The sequence below is a fragment of the Carassius carassius genome, chromosome 5 (genome assembly GCF_963082965.1).
Source record: "Carassius carassius chromosome 5, fCarCar2.1, whole genome shotgun sequence".
NCBI lineage: Eukaryota > Metazoa > Chordata > Actinopteri > Cypriniformes > Cyprinidae > Carassius > Carassius carassius.
In genome coordinates, this window is record NC_081759.1 from 41,525,358 (window position 1) to 41,544,926 (window position 19,569).

The 19,569-nt window shown below is 42.2% G+C and overlaps 2 protein-coding genes across 2 annotated transcripts; one reads left to right on the forward strand and one right to left on the reverse strand.

The window, feature by feature from the left end:
- Positions 1-359: 359 nt before the first annotated feature.
- LOC132141632 (fatty acid binding protein 1-A, liver) lies at positions 360-2,443 on the forward strand. Its single transcript, XM_059551323.1, has 6 exons — positions 360-412; positions 481-553; positions 1,150-1,322; positions 1,890-1,979; positions 2,071-2,139; positions 2,255-2,443. The coding sequence occupies exons 2-5, from the start codon at positions 487-489 to the stop codon at positions 2,122-2,124; spliced, it is 384 nt and encodes a 127-aa protein (XP_059407306.1). The 5' UTR covers positions 360-412; positions 481-486; the 3' UTR covers positions 2,125-2,139; positions 2,255-2,443.
- On the reverse strand, positions 1,403-11,696 carry LOC132141630 (histone-lysine N-methyltransferase SMYD1-like). The gene is made up of 11 exons (XM_059551320.1): positions 11,508-11,696; positions 9,270-9,446; positions 8,093-8,306; positions 6,742-6,872; positions 6,621-6,659; positions 5,911-6,106; positions 5,688-5,780; positions 5,002-5,165; positions 3,433-3,601; positions 2,181-2,360; positions 1,403-2,147 (listed from the first exon to the last, which is right to left on the reverse strand). The coding sequence occupies exons 1-10, from the start codon at positions 11,627-11,629 to the stop codon at positions 2,229-2,231; spliced, it is 1,437 nt and encodes a 478-aa protein (XP_059407303.1). The 5' UTR covers positions 11,630-11,696; the 3' UTR covers positions 1,403-2,147; positions 2,181-2,228.
- Between the last annotated feature and the right edge of the window lie 7,873 nt (positions 11,697-19,569).

The window sequence follows — 19,569 nt, forward strand, 5'->3', positions numbered from 1 at the left end:
ACATCTAGAACTTGTACCATGTTTAATATTCTTCCTTAATATAGGCCTACTTGTATCTTTATTTGTGCCCCCCCCCCACTCCTCTTTGTCTAATTGTTAAGAATTTTTACATTGTCTTACCTATTAAACCATAATTCAAGAAGGACAGAAGCGTGACGAGGAACATTATCTAAAAATCAGCTGACACAAATGCCTTATTTCATCTTAACCTTTGGACATTTATTCCAAACTAAGCTTTTTCTCAGCGGTTTAATCATAATCTGTCTTCGTATAATCTTATTGTGCATTGATAGGTTTAAGTCTGATGAAACAAACCCTCTTTGAGCTCAGATGCAGTGAAAACAGCCTGTCGAAGCTTCACGACGTATTTCTGCGGCCGCGTCTCTCCCAACCGGATCTGAAGAAACTGACGGTGAGACTTGAGATCGTGTCAGATGAATCCGTGTGAGATTGAATGATGATGCTGATGTGTTTCTGCAGCTGCTGATGGATTTCTCCGGGAAATACCAGCTGGAGTCTCACGAGAACTTCGAGGCCTTCATGAAGGCCGTTGGTGAGAGAAAACACACATTTACTTCCTTAAACACTGCTGTGATCTGACACATATCATCTCTTCAATATGAAGCTGCTTCACGATTCCACAGAAGAACCTTTTTGTCTAAACGGTTCCATAAAGAACCTTTCACTAAAGCTTCTTTGTGGAGAAAGAAGGTTCTTCAGACTATATTCAGAAACTGTGTGACATCTGTTTGATCTTAGTAGAAAAGGTTTTACACAATTTGGCACCCTCTTATTGAACTGATCTTTTACACAAACCCCAAAGGAATCTAAGATCATCAAACCTGATGATAGATCGCCTTTAGACTTTCTCCTTCTTTGGGCTCTTTTAAAGGAAATTTGAGACTTTATAATAACAGTTAGCTTTTGGCTCAAAAGATTGATCTTACAAAGCGGCTCTTGTTTTCTCCTGTGATGCTCATTTAATTTTTCATTTTTGTCCCTTCTGAGATATTAGACTCATATTTTATTAGCTGGTGTTACCCTTATATATTTTACCCTCAATGACGCATTGGTCAATCTTGCATTGTTTTAATTTTGCTCTCTAAATGAAATAAAACGAGCAAGCAATCAGATGTGTTTGTGCTGCAGGGCTGCCGGATGATGAGATCGAGAAAGGCAAAGACATCAAGAGCATCTCAGAGATCCATCAGGACGGAGTGGACTTTAAAGTGACGGTGACGGCCGGAACCAAAGTGGTCCTGTACTCGTTTACTGTGGGAGAAGAGTGTGAGCTGGAGACCTTCACTGGAGAGAAAGCTAAAGTAAGATCAGTCCACGATCATTCACACTCTGAGCCGGAAGTGTCAAAAGATAAAAAATGATGTGCTGCTTAACTCAAGGATCCTTTTGTAGCATTAAACATGTTTTACTGCAACTTTTGCTCACTTTACAGTAATTAATCCATGATGAATTAATGAGCTAGCATTCATTAAAAAGCAACCCTTGTCTGTGTGAGAGCGAGTGTGTGTGTGTGTTAGTGTGTGTGTGTGTGTGAGTGTGTGTGTGTGTGTGTGCTCTTGTTTTTGTATCATATCAGGACACAACTCTGTATAATGACATGGGTATGACACAGGTATTACAAGGAGAGGGTGACTTATGAGGACATAACCCATGTCCCCATTTTTCAAAACGCTTATAAATCATACAGAATGAGTTTTTTTGAGAAAGTAAAAATGCAGAAAGTTTCCTGTGAGGGTTAGGGTTAGGTGTAGGGCCATAGAATATACAGTTTGTACAGTATAAAAACCATTACACCTATGGGATGAACACACTTTACACAAAAACAACGTGTGTGTGTGTGTGTGTGTGTGTGTGTGTGTGTGTGTCAGAGTGTGGTTCACATGGACGGGAATAAGCTGACGGTGTGTGTGAAGGGGATCGAGTCTCTGACAGAGCTGAACGGAGACATCATCACTAACGTAAGACTGAACATCATCATCATCACCTTCATCTCACACACACACACACACACACACAGCACCTGACGCTCAATCTGTTCACTCGTTTCAGATCCTCACCTTCGACGGCATCGTCTACAAGCGGCTCAGCAGACGCATCTCCTGATCAGACACAGCGCAGGTGACCTTCTCACACACACACACACACACACACACACACACACACACACACACACACACACACACAGCCTTTATTACACTCTCTCCTCATCAAGTGGCTTTGATCTGTCCTCCAGACACCATCAGGGGTTTGTCAGTGAGCACAGCCTCCCTCATGCTGTGATAGACCGGCTCATTCTGCTTGAACAAGCGCAGCTCCATCTCTGTCTGCGTCCGCATCGCCTGAACACACACACACACACACAAACACACACCATCAGGATCACATACAACACTCCCTCTCTTACCTGCTTCACAAGATAGATCTCTTCAATCCCTGTCCATATCTTTCAACAGTTTTTGTCTCACTCTATATTCTGAAGGTTTGTTCATATTTCATTCACACTGGTTTATTCAACATTTTACTCCTAAAAAATGGTCAAAATGTGTTTGTTCTACAATTTCTAAAAGGTTTCTGTAAGTTTAACCATCTTCACCTGTAATGCTTTGTCTTCAAGTTTTCACTGGAATATGTCATTCATCATTCATCAGATTTACCGATTGCATTTTGCTGTTGTTTATATATATATATATATATATATATATATATATATATATATATGATATAAATGTGAAATATAATGCATCTTTTAAAAAGACATCACAAGCACAGAGGTCTTGTTAATCTATAGTTAACAAGTAAACTAAATGAACATTGACTCACAGTATGTTTTTAGTTTTATCTTATGTAAGAATTCATCTTTCATATTATGGCTAATTTAGCTTTTGTTTATGCTGGAAGTTGTTGTAAAAAGGCAAAAAAAAATCCATGTTATAATAGTAATAATAATAAATATATTGACGTAAATTAAGTAACATTTTGGCTTATGTATTTTGTGTCCTTTGGGTCTAACTTTGGTCAAATATTGACCTACCAAAAACCTAGCATTTTTAGAGGGATATTTAACCAACATTTATATATATATATAATTTGAGGGGAAAAAAAAACAAAAACTAAAGTTAAGCTGTAACAAATTATTTTGTTAGTGGTTTAAAGTATAATTTTATTCCATATTTGTCCTCCAAAGGGTTCACAATATTTAATAATTGTAAACTGTTATTATTTTGAGAAGATTCTGTACTTCAGCCTTGTTATGCGTCACATTGGTGATCTTTCTGACATCATATAATGATGAGTTTTCTTACAGTCTTGATTTGTATTGAGTTTTTGATAATCAGCACACTGTGATGTTCAGTGTGGTTCTGACTGAGGAGGAGGATGATGATGATGAAGGTGCAGCGGTGGGTGTTTCACCTCCAGGTCTTTGGTGATGGGGTGATGAGCTCCGTGTGTGATGATGAGGATGGCGTAAGCGCGACAGACCAGCGAGTGTGCGGTCTCGATCAGGCCGGCGTGCCAGTGTGTGACGGCCACTCTCATGATGGCCATGCCCAGCTGAGCGCTATTGGGCGGATAGAGCTTCCTGAGAGAGAACACAGTCAGACACTGGTTTCACAATCTCTGGAACTAAGGAGCTTTACAGTCAGGGCCGGATTTACCTCTTATTGTGACATACACAATTATTGCCAAAAGTATTGGCGCCCCCTTCTAAAGCACAGGTTTGACTGCTTTAGTAATTTCCATGAGTACAAATCTTAATTTTTAAGCATATAATGGTATTCTAGGGAATTGTGTGCTTCTACTATTATAGAAAGAGTTTTGACAGGAGCCTTTTCTATTCTAACATGACATTGGCTCTGTGTATAAAGCAAGGTTAAAACATAAGTAAATGTGTGGAAGAACTTGACTGGTCTGCTGTGACTTCAAATACAGAACTTTGAGGCAAAAACTCATCACCAAACATTGATGACTTGTACATAAGAATACAGTCATTTCTTATTACCTTCTGATTTTAGATACCTCCAAAACTGTTGCAGCAGAGATGGAAATACACATTTTAAATACATGAATTATGTGTCCATCTTTGTTGTCACAGTTTTGGAAGGGCTTTTTTTTTGTTCTAAAGAAGGGGGTGTCCCAATACTTTTGTCCATATAGTGTATGTACATATCATTGGTGTTTGTTGATGAGTGTTTAGATCAAGGTCTATATTTAAAGTCACAGAAGACCAGCCAAGTTCTTCCACACTGACTCAATCACTCGTTTCTTTTTGAACCTTGCCTTATACACAGAGCCAATGTCATGTTAGAATAGAAAAGACTCCTGTCCAAACTATGTGCTATAAAAATAGAAGCACACAATTCCCTAGAATACCAAAATATGCTTAAACATTAAGATTTGTACCCATGGAAGTAGTCTAACCTGTTCATTAGAAGGGGGCGCCAATACTTTAAACAGTATAGTGTAAGAATTATCATTTTAGAGCTAATAACTTAGGTCTGAGCCATTTCTGATTAGTGATATGCATTGCTAAGAACTTCATTTGGACAATTTTAAAGATGATTTTAAAGAAAACCTTCAGATTCCAGATTTTCAAATAGTTGAATCACGGCCAAATATTGTGCTATCATAACAAACCATGTATCAATGGAATGATTATGTATTCAGCTTTCAGATGCATACATTTAATGACCATTATTACTGAATTTGTGGTCACCTTTTAACCTATTTTCTTAGAATATATTCACAGAATATATTCAATTTGAATATTGTTTCCATTTTAAATCTTTTTTTATTTTCATATTTTACATTTAATCATCTGTAATCATTATCACTTAAATGATGATAATTGATTTAAATAAAATATAATTTTACGGAAAGTCTTAGTCTGCCTGGATCTCTGTCCCTGGATGAGCGAGGATGAGGATGAGGATGTTGGTGTATGAAGCCGGCCCTGTCTCCAGCAGATGTGCACTGACTCACGTGTATCCATCCAGCACACGCTGTGCATAACCTGCAGCTTCACCGAACTGATGCATGAAGGACAGGACCTCGCTGGTGATGCTGAGGACACGCAACAGGTGCAGGTTTGTGTCTCCAAACACGGGATCCTGCTTCTCCAGACACTCGTGGCAGAGCTTCACCACCTACAGCACCATCCAGCCGTTAATCACTGCTACACATCTCTACTGAGCACTGTTTGCACATAAATTTTTAAGCACTTGTTTATTTGGTTATCTGTGTCTTGTCACTTGTCATCCTGTGTGCACTGGAAGCTTCTGTCACTAAGGCTGATGATACAACTTTTTGAGCAATGTTGCTTGGGCACAGTCTATCATCAGCGCATGACAGATTCATTGTGTGTGTAAGCTCTCTCTGATTCTGCTTCTGATTCTGATTCTGAACTGAGCAGTGACACGGCCAGATCATTCGGTTCTCTTGAAGTGAATAGTTGAATTTTTTTTTTTTCAAATGCTTAATTTGGCATCACATGATTTTTTGTTTGTCCTAAAACATAATACTTTTCATGTCACTTTGGCTTTGGCGAATACACAGAGTAAAGTTCATCGCTGTTGTATGGAAAAGTGGTTTAGAACCTTATTTTATTTCTAGTAGCCAATAAAACAGAAGCGTTTCAGCTCTTAAATCTCTGTGAAATCAGGACTCACCTCATGGAAGTTTCCTTCAGTCCGAGCCTCTTCGATCTTCACCAGAGCTTGAAGACTGAAATCATTCACTGCCTTCACCACATCAGCAGACGACTGCAGACAGACAAACCTCAGAGTAAACACAATCTGTATTTATCCAACTTGCCACACAGAGATGCTCTATTATCTCCCTGAGCAGACTGTGTGTGTGTGTGTGTGTGTGTACTGCTGCACAGATCTGAACCTTGTGTCCGTGGGTGTCTCTGACGGCCGTCATCAGATCGTCTTTGCTGCCGCTGATGCAGTGCTCACACCTGCAGTCGAAGTAATACTTCTTCTTGAGCAGCTGCTGGCGGTCTTTGGAGACGTTTAGGAAATCAACGTAGCTGATGGTCAGCTCTTCTCCTTCAGAGATCTTCCCCAGAGCCCTCAGCTCGATCCTGCCTCGTTCCCAGAGTCACAGAGAGAACGGTTCTCACGCACAAATACATGTACGATGCACTGCTTGTGTAAGTAAAACCTAAACAGCTATCTGTGCCTCTATCACTGAACTCCATGGTAAATCAGATCAAACTTGTGTTAGGCGCCAATCTGCTCTGAACATGTGACAGACAGGAGACTAGATTTGATAAGAATGACTAAAACTGCTATATGTAATATTTTCTAATCATGAGGAGATCTTGAATTCAAATGAAAGTGATTCAAAATATATAAATAACGCAGAGGACCGTCAAGCTCCCAAAACAACAACAAAAAAGTCTTTTTGATGAATTAAAGTTTGAGTCCCCATTCACTGTAATCATATGGACAAGAGAAAGGAAGTGATCCAGCTTTGAAACGATGTGTGTAATTAAGGACAGAATGATCATTTTTAGGAGCACTGTTAAGGTCATGGATGCGATGCTGTCAGTCAATCAGGGGTCAAAGGTCAGATGTTATGTCACACTGACCCACCTTCTCTTTGAGTGCAGTGAAGTGTCCAGAGCCGTCTGACTGCGAGAGAGACACACAGCGGACAGTTTAGCACTTACTCAAGTCTCTGCGTGACTCCCCAGCAGCCGAGAGATCCACTCACTTGCCAGGATTGAGGATGACGGTGCAGTTGGGCCAGCAGTCGTGATTGACCAGACACAGGTTTGGAAAGAGACCCACACCCACGGCCTGCAGACCCCTCTGATCGCTCAGCGTGAAGCCATTGCAGTTCACCTGAGGACCAGAGAAACATCTTCCTCATCTGAGCCCAGCAGAGCCAGCCAGGGACAGGAGTGTGTGACAGGGACAAAAAAGACCGCTCTAGATTTTACGGGATTTTATCGATAATGACCATTAGACAAGTGATTGTTTTGCCAAGTGTGTTTTTGTGCTGATATCTTAAGGACTACTGTGTAAAAAAATTCAACTTTTGTCATATTCTGTGAGGTGGTCAGTTCACAGCAGTGATAGACATTAATCTGTTCCAATAACTTTAAATTTACTTTGAGCATTTTTTTTCCTTTATACAACATTTTTTTTTCTTTCTAAAAGTGTGCATCATCTTTTGTGTCAAATTCTCATATTTAATCAGTCAAATAGAATAAGGCATTTGGGCTGTTATCAAGCAAATTAAAACAGTATCAACAAAGTTCATCTTTGCAGTGCAGAGGAAACACAGAAGCTGCATCTGAAGAGGCATTTAGATGCGTTTACACACAAGACATAAATGCTTTTAACCTGCAGTTACAAATGCAGAAGTAATGTTTTGATATATTACACATAAAACGTTGAATACTGATAATTGAAATTGTTAAAAAAATAAAAAGATACTTTAAATGTGAAATTAAAACCGCCAGTAGGTGGCAGCAAGTCACTGTTGAGTGAGTCAACCCAATCATTTGAACAGTTGATTAATCCAGGAACAAAACTCCGCCATGTTGCTGTGTTCAGAATTATTTTTGTTGGCAAAATAGAGGAAAAACAGGCAACATGGTGTCAAAAACGTAAGTCTTAATGTTAACTTATAAATGCGTTCGGACTAGGGCTGGGACAACGCGTCGAGGTCATCGATGACGTCAAGTATTTTGGGTGAACTTTTTTATTGAATGCTAGACTATGTGTTCAGTAAGCTTGTTTCAGTAAGCTATGTGTTTTCAAGGCTTCAAGGTTTTATTGAATGCTATCTCTATACAAGTGCAAAGTAATGCATTCTTAGTCAGTCTTTTATTTTGTAATTTTAAGAGCAATAAACATATATTGCAATGTTAAGGAATTGATGTTTTTTTCATTCAGATATGTAAATCAACATGTATAAATTGTTAGTAGTCAATTAATGGGTAAATTGTAAAAATTAATCGTTAGATTAATCGATGCATCGAAAAAATAATCGCTAGATTAATCGTTTAAAAAATAATCGTTTATCCCAGCCCTAGTTCGGACGAATCAGTGCGTACCATGCCAAAGAGATGCACCACATAGTCCTCTCCGATGGGTTTGCTGTTTTTAGGCCAGTACTTGTAGAAGTGTTGCACATCAACTTTGAGCTCTTTCAGGTCTTCGGAGGACAGTTTGGACAGGTGATCCTCCAGGAGGTCCAGGGTGGTGAGCTGAGCGTCAGAGACCAGGCCTGTGTCCTTCTGAATACGCCACAGGATACGAGCGACCAGACTGTAATATCAGGACAGGGAACATGCCATCTGAGTCTGAACACTTCAAGATTCGTTTTCTTCGGATAAGATAACTACCAACACTATTTAGCACTACAAACTCTCTAATATAGGGTTGTGCTGACAGACAATATACCGTGTATCAACAATACCCTGCTAAAAAAAACAAAAAAACAATATAACCATCACAAAAAATACTAATGGCTTCCAGTATCTTTCAACCATTAAAACCATAAAAAAATGTTTTTGTAGTGTGTTTTGGGACATGTTCCATTAGGATTTGTTGGTTTTAACCAGTCACCAACCAAAGGTACCAGTACACCTCCCATTATAACCAGTAAAACCATTACAAATTTTGTGATGGTGTCTATTGTTTTTTTTTAGCAAGATTGTCAGAGATATGGCATGTGGCTGATGCCTTTGACGACAGCAAGATGATTGTTGTTATTATCATCATCAGGCTAGTAATACTATCTAATTAATATTAGGGCATATTTATTCCATAATATTTATTTTTCCACATTTTTAAAGTGTTGCTCGTTATAACCAATCACAGGCGATGCCTTTGAGTTAATGAACGCAATGGCCAATCAGAGCGGTTCAGATGAGTCATCGCTGATGTGTTGTTGTGTATTGCACTGAATTCAGCTCTCTCGTGGATTCTCTCATCGTGAACAACGAAGCCCAGATGTAAGTATGAGATATTTATTCGTCATACAGTGTAGATAGCTTCACTGATAATAACGAGTGTTTTTTAACTAAGTAATTAAATAATTAAACCAATTAGCAGGATAATATAGTGTCACATGCTGATGATGTGACAGCTGAACATATCAGCAAACTTGAGTCTACTCTAATACCTGCACTAAAGCGCTACATTGTTTCAGCATCATCACAGTACAGTACTTAACAACATGTTACATTTGAAACATTTTAAAGGGCATTCTGAGGTCACGTGACTCACCGCACGGTCTCATTGGGAGCGTGTCCTATCTTTTTAATGGCAGAACATTCCTGCTCGTGCTCGTCCCAGGCGGCGCGCTGGCATGTGCGGTCACAGTAGTGGGCAAACTTGCACTGAGCGCATCGGTGAGGGTTGACCTTCCGGCGGAAACAGCTGTGACACACCTGCAGAGAGAGACTGGCAGACAACACACACATTCTCACTGAGAACACACTGTGCACTCTTTACACACCAGTGCTGTTCATTATGACCACCGACTGCATGTGATGCAGTTTTTGTGAGAATGCATGCAGGTGTGGATGGGATGAACTCTCTCCTGAGTGTACGCTGCTGTTCAAAGGTTTGGGATTCGTAAGATTTTTTTCATGTTTTTTTTTTTTTTTTTGAGAAGATTGTTTTGCTTATCAAGCCTGTATCTACTTGATCAAAAATAGCTAAAAAAATAGTTTGGCTGTTTTCTGTGTGAATCTCTGTTAAAGTGTAATGTATTTCTGTGATGCTCCGCTGTATTTTCAGCATCATTCCTCCAGTCTTCAGTGTCACATGATCTTCAGAAATCAGAATAATATGGTGATTTATTATCAGTGTTGAAAAAGTTGTGCTGGTTAAAATTTTTGGGACCTGTGATAATTTTTTCAGGATTCTGTGATAAATTAAATAAATAATATAGACTTATATTGTCTTTTTATGCATTGCATTGCATATCGCAATATAAAACCATGTCTGCATTTGTGATCAGAGAAACAACAAATATAAATCCATTGATTTGAAATCCCTTTCGACTACTGTTTACTTTTGAGAATAGTTATGTGATGACTGCATCCGGTTCAGATCTTTCAGATCTTCTTCTTGACTCAGACTCAACCTACTCAGGTCCTGGCCTTGACTGAACTGATCTGAAGAAACAACCACAAATGGACAAGACCAGACAAATGAACTATAGAAATGCAAGGGTTTAAATTCCCACAGGAGTCAAGTGACAAACAATACACAGGTGCACACAATTAGAGGCTAACAAAGGAAAACACTAACCCTAACCCAGCAAACTAAAACATTCTTTATATGAAACAATAACTTAACATTTAACTCAAATCTTTTCCCAAAGAATAAAAGACTGTCGGGATGCTTGACTTGTGTGATAAATTATATCTCTTACAATGGGTTACATTTAATGTGCTTGGCCGATCATATACGTTTTTGATGAGTAACACTGTTAATGAGAAGCTGTATGAAGAAAAATCTTTACTTTTACATTTATTCATTTGGCAGACACTTTTATCCAAAGCAACTTACAATCGTGGCATACAACAAGCAATTTACCACAAGATGGCAATAAATATGGGAAGTGCCTGTTATAGGAGATTTCAGTCATTGTTTAAAAGTAGTAAACGTTCAGGAACACATCAGCTGTAATTAACTGAGGTGATTCTGCAGGGCATTACAGCAGTTAAGACCCTTGATGTTATGTTTAATGATTAAGGTGAGGAGCGGTCATCTCAGTCTTCTGGTGTCAGCTTGCATGCTTTGAAATATTGCTTCATGTGATTTACATAATTGTCTATTTTTAGATGACATTTCTGAGCACTGATGTCATCGGATCTCTTTATAAAGCAGAAGTGATCCAGGTTAACCCTTTGCTGTCGTCTGTTTTGGCTTCATGGAAGCGTGTTGGTGTCTACAGAAAGTGTTCCGTGCTGTTTTCTGCTGTGACTCTGCACTTTTTATGCAGGTGGAACTGTGATCTTGTCAATCTCTCACAGCGTTTAACATCCACAAAAAAATACATGCTAGTTATGAATCTAAACATAACACAACCTCAAATTCTCCTGGGGAAAAACAAAACAAAATGTGCATCTAACAGGTTTTTCTAAAGCAATGCTAAGAAATGAAAAGCTAAGCCAATATGATGAACATGCTGAAAATACAGCTGCGCCTCACAGAAATAAATCACATTTAAAAAATATATTCAAATAGAAAACAGCTGTTTTAAATACTACAAATATTTCAAAAAAATTTTTTTTTTTTTTTGCTGTACTTTGGATCAAATAAATGCAGGCTTGGTGAACAGAAGAGACTTCTTTAAAAACATTAAACATCTTACAGTTCAACAACAACTTTTGGCTGGTAGTGTATATTTGGTAAAGGGCAAGGTATCCCATAGGATCTCTCTCTTATTAAGTGGCATTTGAGATTATATTCTTTTATTCCACAAATTCACCAGGTGCAGGTGCGTCTCACCTGTCGAACACCACCGCAGCGAAGCTGGCCTCAGCAAACACTACTTCTCCAGCTGAGATCTCTTTAGTGACTCGGAGGCCACGGCCTTTCTCCCCGGCTGAAAACACTTCCACAGGATCCATCTTTTCCTCGGTGATGCTGACACTGACTGCTGTCTGCTTGAGCTGAAGCAGAAACTATACAGCACGGCTAAAAATAGAGCTGCGGTCAAACAGCACACGGTCAGGAGAACGTGGCTGGAGCCCCAGCAGTATTCTTGACCGTCAGCTGTGTGTGTTCATCATGAGGAACATGAGCTGATGTGACAGTGAAAACATTCACACACTGATGCGTCTTCACTTACCTTCATCCAAAATGAAACTAAATGTTTTCCAATTTACGAAACTCAAATACTACAAGAGTCCTACATAAAACTCCTTTTCAGACCAACAGAATTACACCAAATGTGACCTGCAGCACAGAAGCAGTCATCAGTGTCACAGACGTATATTTGGAGAAATAGACAACAATACATTGTATGGGTCACAATTATACATTTCTCTTTTAGGACAAAAATCATTAGGATATTAAATACAGATCATGTTATGGGTCACAAATGTTGCCCCAAAACCGTTGTTTGAATGAAGTATTATGAATTATGAAAGACTTTTTCCTATGATTTATAAGGCTTTAATTTGTGAAATTATAAATTTCAATACGATTTTTTTAGACACGGAGAAACTCTTTTATGATGACCCCAAAAAACTTTGTTGTGATGGAAATTACAAAAAAAACAAAAAAAACCCACTTGGATATAAACATCCAATAACTGAAGACATTCCCAAGAATGGTTTCGATCAGAAAAAAGGCCATCCTGAAAGCAGATCTGTAATGCTGAATGCTTCTTATTTGTCAGAGTTTAAATCAGGTTTGTGACATTCAGAGCTTCCAAACATTTTTTGGAAAAAGTGCCATCTCTCCAAACAGCTGTGTATGTTTCATCCAACTGTTTACAGACGGAGTGTGGAAAGAGAAAGACACTGACACATGACAGAGAGAAACTCTGCAGGAACACACAGCGCTAAAGGTCACATATCTGCATTAGAACACCACTGTCACATACCTGGACTCATTTTGTGTGTTTTTGCCCCTGTGACCCAGTTTCTGTTTGTGTGTGGTTTGATTAGTTCCCAGGTGTGTCTATTCATGTCTCCATGTGTTCTATTTCCCGGTTAATTTAGTGATTCCATCCACCTGTGTTTCCCCATTATCCCTTGTACAAAAGCCTTGTCCTTTCAGTTCTGTTTTGTCGGGTCTACTTGCCTCCAGTTACTTGCTACTTACCTGTGTCTTCCTCTGTGATCCATGTTTGGATAATGCCTATGTTGGATATAATAAAGCCTTGTTTCGTTTATCCTTCGGCTCCGTGTTCCTTCCAGCAGCGTAAGCCGTGACAGAAGACCCGACCTGAAAGAGTTTAAAAACTGCGTGTTTTTCTTTCCGTAGTGTGTCATGGAAACCTCTATCGCCCCGAATTCTTCCTTCTCCTGCTGAAGCAGGAGGAACTTTCTCTCGAGGACCATACCAGACGGTTGCTACTGCTAGCTAATGCCACCAGCTACCCGGACGACGCGCTCTACTGCTTCTATCACGCCAGCCTGAACTCCAAGTGCAGAGCGTTGTCGAAAGAAGATGGTCCTCGGGAGGACTTCGCCGCGTTTGTAGAGTGGAATCTGGTGAGAAATGGGTCACCCTCTCACGGTCTGCCCAATGGAGGATCTCGCCAGGTCCACTCTGGACTCAGAGCCCAGCCTACAATCTCCCCACGGTACGGGGCATAAGCCCGAGCCCACCGACGACGGAAGGCCAGAGAGCAACCCGTCAGACCAGGTGCGAAAGCCGGCGACACTGCCCACCACGAGGGAGCAAAATGTGGAGCGCCAAATGGGTCAAAATGAGGGGGTTTTCAATTCACCGATGCCTGATCCTCCGTTAAGCCCAGGACGGGCTCCTGACCCTCCGTTAAGCCCAGGACGGGCTCCTGACCCTCCGTTAAGCCCGGGACGGGCTCCTGACCCTCCGTTAAGCCCAGGACGGGCTCCTGATCCCCCGTTAAGCCCAGGACGGGCTCCTGATCCCCCGTTAAGCCCAGGACGGGCTCCTGATCCCCCGTTAAGCCCAGGACGGGCTCCTGATCCTCCGTTAAGCCCAGGACGGGCTCCTGACCCTCCGTTAAGCCCAGGACGGGCTCCTGACCCCCCGTTAAGCCCAGGACGGGCTCCTGATCCCCCGTTAAACCCAGGACGGGCTCCCGACCCTCCGTTATGCCCAGGACGGGCTCCCGATCCTCCGTTAAGCCCAGGACGGGCTCCCGACCCTCCGTTAAGCCCAGGACGGGCTCCCGACCCTCCGTTAAGCCCAGGACGGGCTCCCGACCCTCCGTTAAGCCCAGGACGGGCTCCCGACCCTCCGTTAAGCCCAGGACGGGCTCCCGATCCCCCGTTAAGCCCAGGACGGGCTCCCGACCCTCCGTTGAGCCCAGGACGGGCTCCCGACCCTCCGTTGAGCCCAGGACGGGCTCCCGACCCTCCGTTGAGCCCAGGACGGGCTCCCGACCCCCCGTTAAGCCCAGGACGGGCTCCCGACCCCCCGTTAAACCCAGGACGGGCTCCCGACCCTCCGTTAAGCCCAGGACGGGCTCCCGATCCCCAGTTAAGCCCAGGACGGGCTCCCGACCCTCCGTTGAGCCCAGGACGGGCTCCCGACCCTCCGTTGAGCCCAGGACGGGCTCCCGACCCTCCGTTAAGCCCAGGACGGGCTCCCGACCCTCCGTTAAGCCCAGGACGGGCTCCCGACCCCCCGTTAAGCCCAGGACGGGCTCCCGACCCCCCGTTAAGCCCAGGACGGGCTCCCGACCCTCCGTTAAGCCCAGGACGGGCTCCTGATCCCCAGTTAAGCCCAGGACGGGCTCCCGACCCCCCGTTAAGCCCAGGACGGGCTCCCGACCCCCCGTTAAGCCCAGGACGGGCTCCCGACCCCCCGTTAAGCCCAGGACGGGCTCCCGACCCTCCGTTAAGCCCAGGACGGGCTCCCGATCCCCAGTTAAGCCCAGGACGGGCTCCCGATCCCCAGTTAAGCCCAGGACGGGCTCCCGACCCTCCGTTGAGCCCAGGACGGGCTCCCGACCCTCCGTTGAGCCCAGGACGGGCTCCTGACCCCCGTTAAGCCCAGGACGGGCTCCTGACCCCCCGTTAAGCCCAGGACGGGCTCCCGACCCCCGTTAAGCCCAGGACGGGCTCCTGATCCTCCGTTAAGCCCAGGACGGGCTCCCGACCCTCCGTTAAGCCCAGGACGGGCTCCCGACCCTCCGTTAAGCCCAGGACGGGCTCCCGACCCTCCGTTAAGCCCAGGACGGGCTCCTGACCCCCCGTTAAGCCCAGGACGGGCTCCTGACCCCCCGTTAAGCCCAGGACGGGCTCCCGACCCCCGTTAAGCCCAGGACGGGCTCCTGATCCTCCGTTAAGCCCAGGACGGGCTCCCGACCCTCCGTTAAGCCCAGGACGGGCTCCCGACCCTCCGTTAAGCCCAGGACGGGCTCCCGACCCTCCGTTAAGCCCAGGACGGGCTCCCGACCCTCCGTTAAGCCCAGGACGGGCTCCCGACCCTCCGTTAAGCCCAGGACGGGCTCCCGATCCCCCGTTAAGCCCAGGACGGGCTCCCGACCCCCGTTAAGCCCAGGACGGGCTCCCGATCCTCCGTTGAGCCCAGGACGGGCTCCCGACCCTCCGTTGAGCCCAGGACGGGCTCCCGATCCCCCGTTAAGCCCAGGATGGGCTCCCGACCCTCTGTTAAGCCCAGGACGGGCTCCCGACCCTTCGTTAAGCCCAGGACGGGCTCCCGACCCTCCGTTAAGCCCAGGACGGGCTCCCGACCCTCCGTTAAGCCCAGGACGGGCTCCCGACCCTCCGTTAAGCCCAGGACGGGCTCCCGACCCTCCGTTAAGCCCAGGACGGGCTCCCGACCCTCCGTTAAGCCCAGGACGGGCTCCTGACCCCCCGTTAAGCCCAGGACGGGCTCCTGACCCCCCGTTAAGCCCAGGACGGGCTCCCGACCCCCGTTAAGCCCAGGACGGGCTCCTGATCCTCCGTTAAGCCCAGGAAGGGCTCCAGCCCCAGAACTCACTCCAGAACTCCCACTCCTACCTCCTCCTCCGCTGTCGTCTGGCTGCCCCTCTGCTCGCCCTCAGCCTACCATCATTGTGGTCCCTCCTATGCCTCGGGACTCCACTCCTCCCGCTTCGCCTCATCCCTCCGGCTCCTTCATCCCCTCGGCTACACCTCAGTCCTCTGTCACTCTGGCCTCACCGCGGCCTTCCGGATCCACATCGCCGCGTCAGTCACCAGAGCCATCTGTTCCGCCTAGGACCTCCGGCTCCTCCCCGTCACCCTGGCTCTTCGGCTCTCCGTCTCCGCCTCGGGCTCCTCCTCCACTTGCTCCTTTGCCGTGGGTCGAGTCCCTGGAGTCGGCGACCATGGCTCCTTCCACCGTCGGCCCCACCTTGGGCCGTTATGGCTGTGGCCTGGGCCCTGCTGGGTGCCTCCTGCTCCAGATCCCTCCTGTCTCCTCCCTGGCTCCTCCTTCCGTGGTCCCTGTCTGCTGGCCCCCTCCTGGGAGGCTGTCCTCCACCAGAACCTCCTCCCAAGTTCCCACCCACGCCTCCCTTTGTTGTTTCTACGGTGCGAGGACGCACCTACCGGGGGGTACTGTCACATACCTGGACTCATTTTGTGTGTTTTTGCCCCTGTGACCCAGTTTCTGTCTTCCGTGTGTGGTTTGATTAGTTCCCAGGTATGTCTATTCATTTCTCCATGTGTTCTATTTCCCGGTTAATTTAGTGATTCCATCCACCTGTGTTTCCCCATTATCCCTTGTACAAAAGCCTTGTCCTTTCAGTTCTGTTTTGTCGGGTCTACTTGCCACCAGTTACCAGTTACTTGCTACTTACCTGTGTCTTCCTCTGTGATCCATGTTTGGATAATGCCTATGTTGGATATAATAAAGCCTTGTTTCGTTTATCCTTCGGCTCCGTGTTCCTTCCAGCAGCGTAAGCCGTGAAAACCACAGATGAGAACTCAGCCTGTCTGTAAAATAGAACGATTCATGATACTGCACTGGAAGAAATGACTGTGGTAACTAGGATTTACACAAGCTCCAGTCTGGATCCAGAACACCTGAGAAGAGATGATGCTGACCCTCAGAGGACCCCAGATGATCCTAACCTTGAATCAACAAACAGAACTAACAATTATTGCTACATGTGTGACTGCATCCTATAATTACTATTAATTAATAATATTGATAGTTCATCATCTAGCTGACTACGTCTTGTATTATTATTATTATTATTTTTATTTTTCTAAAATCCTGTCAAACGTGCACAAACTACTAGCTACTACTAAATATTGTAGAAACATAATTTTCTGTAAAGTTGCTTTGTAACGATTTGTATTGTAAAAAGCGCTATACAAATAAACTTGAATTGAATTGAATTGAACTGTTAAATGGTTAACGGTAAATCCCCCTGGTATATATGGTGAAAAACTGTATTGGACATTACCTGTAGTTTTACCATAGTATACTGTTTTTGAAAGTGAAAATGAAGCATAATTTACAATTAATAATTTTATTAAATTGACATTCCCAGAATTCCATGCGTTACATTTCGAATTTAATGTTTTTGTTGTTGTTTGTTTGTTTTTTTCTTATTAGTTTTGTACATTAGGGTTGTATGTTAAATATAATGTTGTTGAATGAATGTTTGTTGCATTAAGTTTCATATGTGTCACCATGCTGGTGTTTAGTGTTTGTGTGAATGTGTATCTTCTATATGTTATTATTTAAAAGCTGCTAGTGATGGGCTTTGGTTCATCATGTGATTTTTATCATCACCAGCTTTCTGTGTTTATCAGTTAATTACACAGACTTCAGTACTTCGGGAGGTTGGTATATTAACATGATATTAGTCCATGAAATTACAGGAATTAAATTGTAAATGTAAGTTACAACCGTAAAGCCTAAAATGTTGCTACCGTATTTTTACGGTAAAATATTCCAGATGTTAAAATATTGTCCTCCTAACAAACCAGACATCAATGGAGAGATTATTAAATCAGCTTTCAGATGATGTAAATACCTATAAATAAATGTAAAAAATGTTTCCAGTATTGAGATAACACAAGAACACATCAGACAGGAGTTACAGATCATTAATGAGCTCAATCCCTCAATCAATCAATCAATCAATCAATCAATCACTCAGTGATGAACAGAGAGAACGAGCAATCGTTTAAGGCACAAACTCTATAAATCACATAAGTCACATTAGTCCAGATGTGCTCCAGAGGTGTATTTGTCCTCCAACAGAACCATTTCACATGCAAAGTCATATTACAATTCACAAGCCTTTTCTTGTACAGCATGTGCATTTTTGCTCTGGAGAACTAAATGGCCAGAAAATCTTTATACATGGACTTTTTTGCCATCAAGAATATGGTTTCCCATTTTAGTTTTAAAGATTTTTGGTCAAACTAAAATATATGCATGATATGAGAAATAGCTTAAACTAGATTTGTTTTATAAACACATTAAAAATGCAAATAAATTATAATTTTTTTTTTTACAGTCAAATGATTAGCATGCACAAAAAAAGCATTCTTCACATCAATGCATTGAAAGCTTTTCTTTTTTTAGCAACTACAAGCTTATCAGGAATAAATTACATTTTAAAGTATATTAAAATAGAAAACCATTATTTCAAATTATAATAATATGAAAATGTTAACAATTAAAAAAGATATACATTTATAAGTCTCTTGAGTATACTGAGTACTATGTGTATATTATGGAAATGTGTATATTGTATTTTGTGTACAACTGTCTGTTGTATATTGTGAAAAATGTATATTGTATATTGTATTTATATTAAAGGTGCATATTGTTATTTATGTATACTATTATTATTTTTTTATATGGGACAGCAATGTTTCAGGAGTTTAGGACACATGCTTATTCAATAACTGTTTTATGTTCCGTTTGTGTTATGTGTATACTTTATTTTAAGGTTTTTTTGTGCTGCAGCATCAGACCGCTAGAGGGCTCCACACACAGCAGCAAAACACACTTTAAAAAGAGACAAACCCGAGTTCATTCAAACACATACTTAGAGCTGATAATAATGATCCGAAATTTAACGTTGATGAGCTTTGAGAAAGAAATTGTTATTTTATAATTATTTTTTTTTTAAATCTATAAATTCATAACAAACATTAAATTGTCTACAACACATTTTACATCCCATTTTCTGTAAAGTTGCTTTGTAACGATTTGTATTGTAAAAAGCGCTATACAAATAAACTTGAATTGAATTGAATTGAATCCTTCTAAAAGATTTAGTTATTTTGAGGCAACTAAACTGTTTATTTACTTTCCCAATGTATAAAGAACAGATAAATAAAAATCATAACAAAATAAGGGAAATATAAATAGTAATATAAATAAATTGTGTAATAAATAACAAAAAAAGCTGTAAAATGTGTTAATGTTTTGTTTTTGAATGCATATATAGGTACCAATGAAAATTAAGAGGGAGAAAGTAACAATAAAAAGTAAATAAATGAGAAGATCACATAACAATAAATGACATTTATGGATAAAATATTTTGCAAGCCAAATAATTAAGTTGCAAAGAAAGTCAACATTTCCATATTGCTTCTCAAAAGTGAAAATTAAAATAAATAAATAAATAAAATAAAACCGTTTTCTTGCATGAACACAATGCCAAAAGAAACTGAAGCGACTGTTTTATTTTGCTTTTATTGCAAGTAAAAACAATAAACTTCAACAATTAAATACAACATTAGATTACAACATTATGAATACAAGTATAATATGTTAATATTTTGTTTAATGTTATAATTAGGTAGCCAAGTCACAAAGAAAATTCTGTAATTTGGCTAATGTTAAAGATTTATATTTATGAGTGTAATATTTCCCCAATAAAATAAATACAGTTCCTATAACAAGA

What these genes read in the sequence shown, in the direction of transcription:
- LOC132141630 (XM_059551320.1), bottom strand. Translation starts at nt 11,629, where the DNA reads ATGGATCCTGTGGAAGTGTTTTCAGCCGGGGAGAAAGGCCGTGGCCTC. An exon ending in CGTGTGCTGGATGGATACAC is followed by an intron (nt 3,602 to 5,001) that starts GTGAGTCAGTGC and finishes GTTCTCTCTCAG; the next exon opens with GAAGCTCTATCCGCCCAATA. An exon ending in CCATCACCAAAGACCTGGAG is followed by an intron (nt 2,361 to 3,432) that starts GTGAAACACCCA and finishes GTGTGTGTTCAG; the next exon opens with GCGATGCGGACGCAGACAGA.
- LOC132141632 (XM_059551323.1), top strand. Translation starts at nt 487, where the DNA reads ATGGATTTCTCCGGGAAATACCAGCTGGAGTCTCACGAGAACTTCGAG. An exon ending in TCACTGGAGAGAAAGCTAAA is followed by an intron (nt 1,323 to 1,889) that starts GTAAGATCAGTC and finishes TGTGTGTGTCAG; the next exon opens with AGTGTGGTTCACATGGACGG. An exon ending in ACGGAGACATCATCACTAAC is followed by an intron (nt 1,980 to 2,070) that starts GTAAGACTGAAC and finishes CACTCGTTTCAG; the next exon opens with ATCCTCACCTTCGACGGCAT.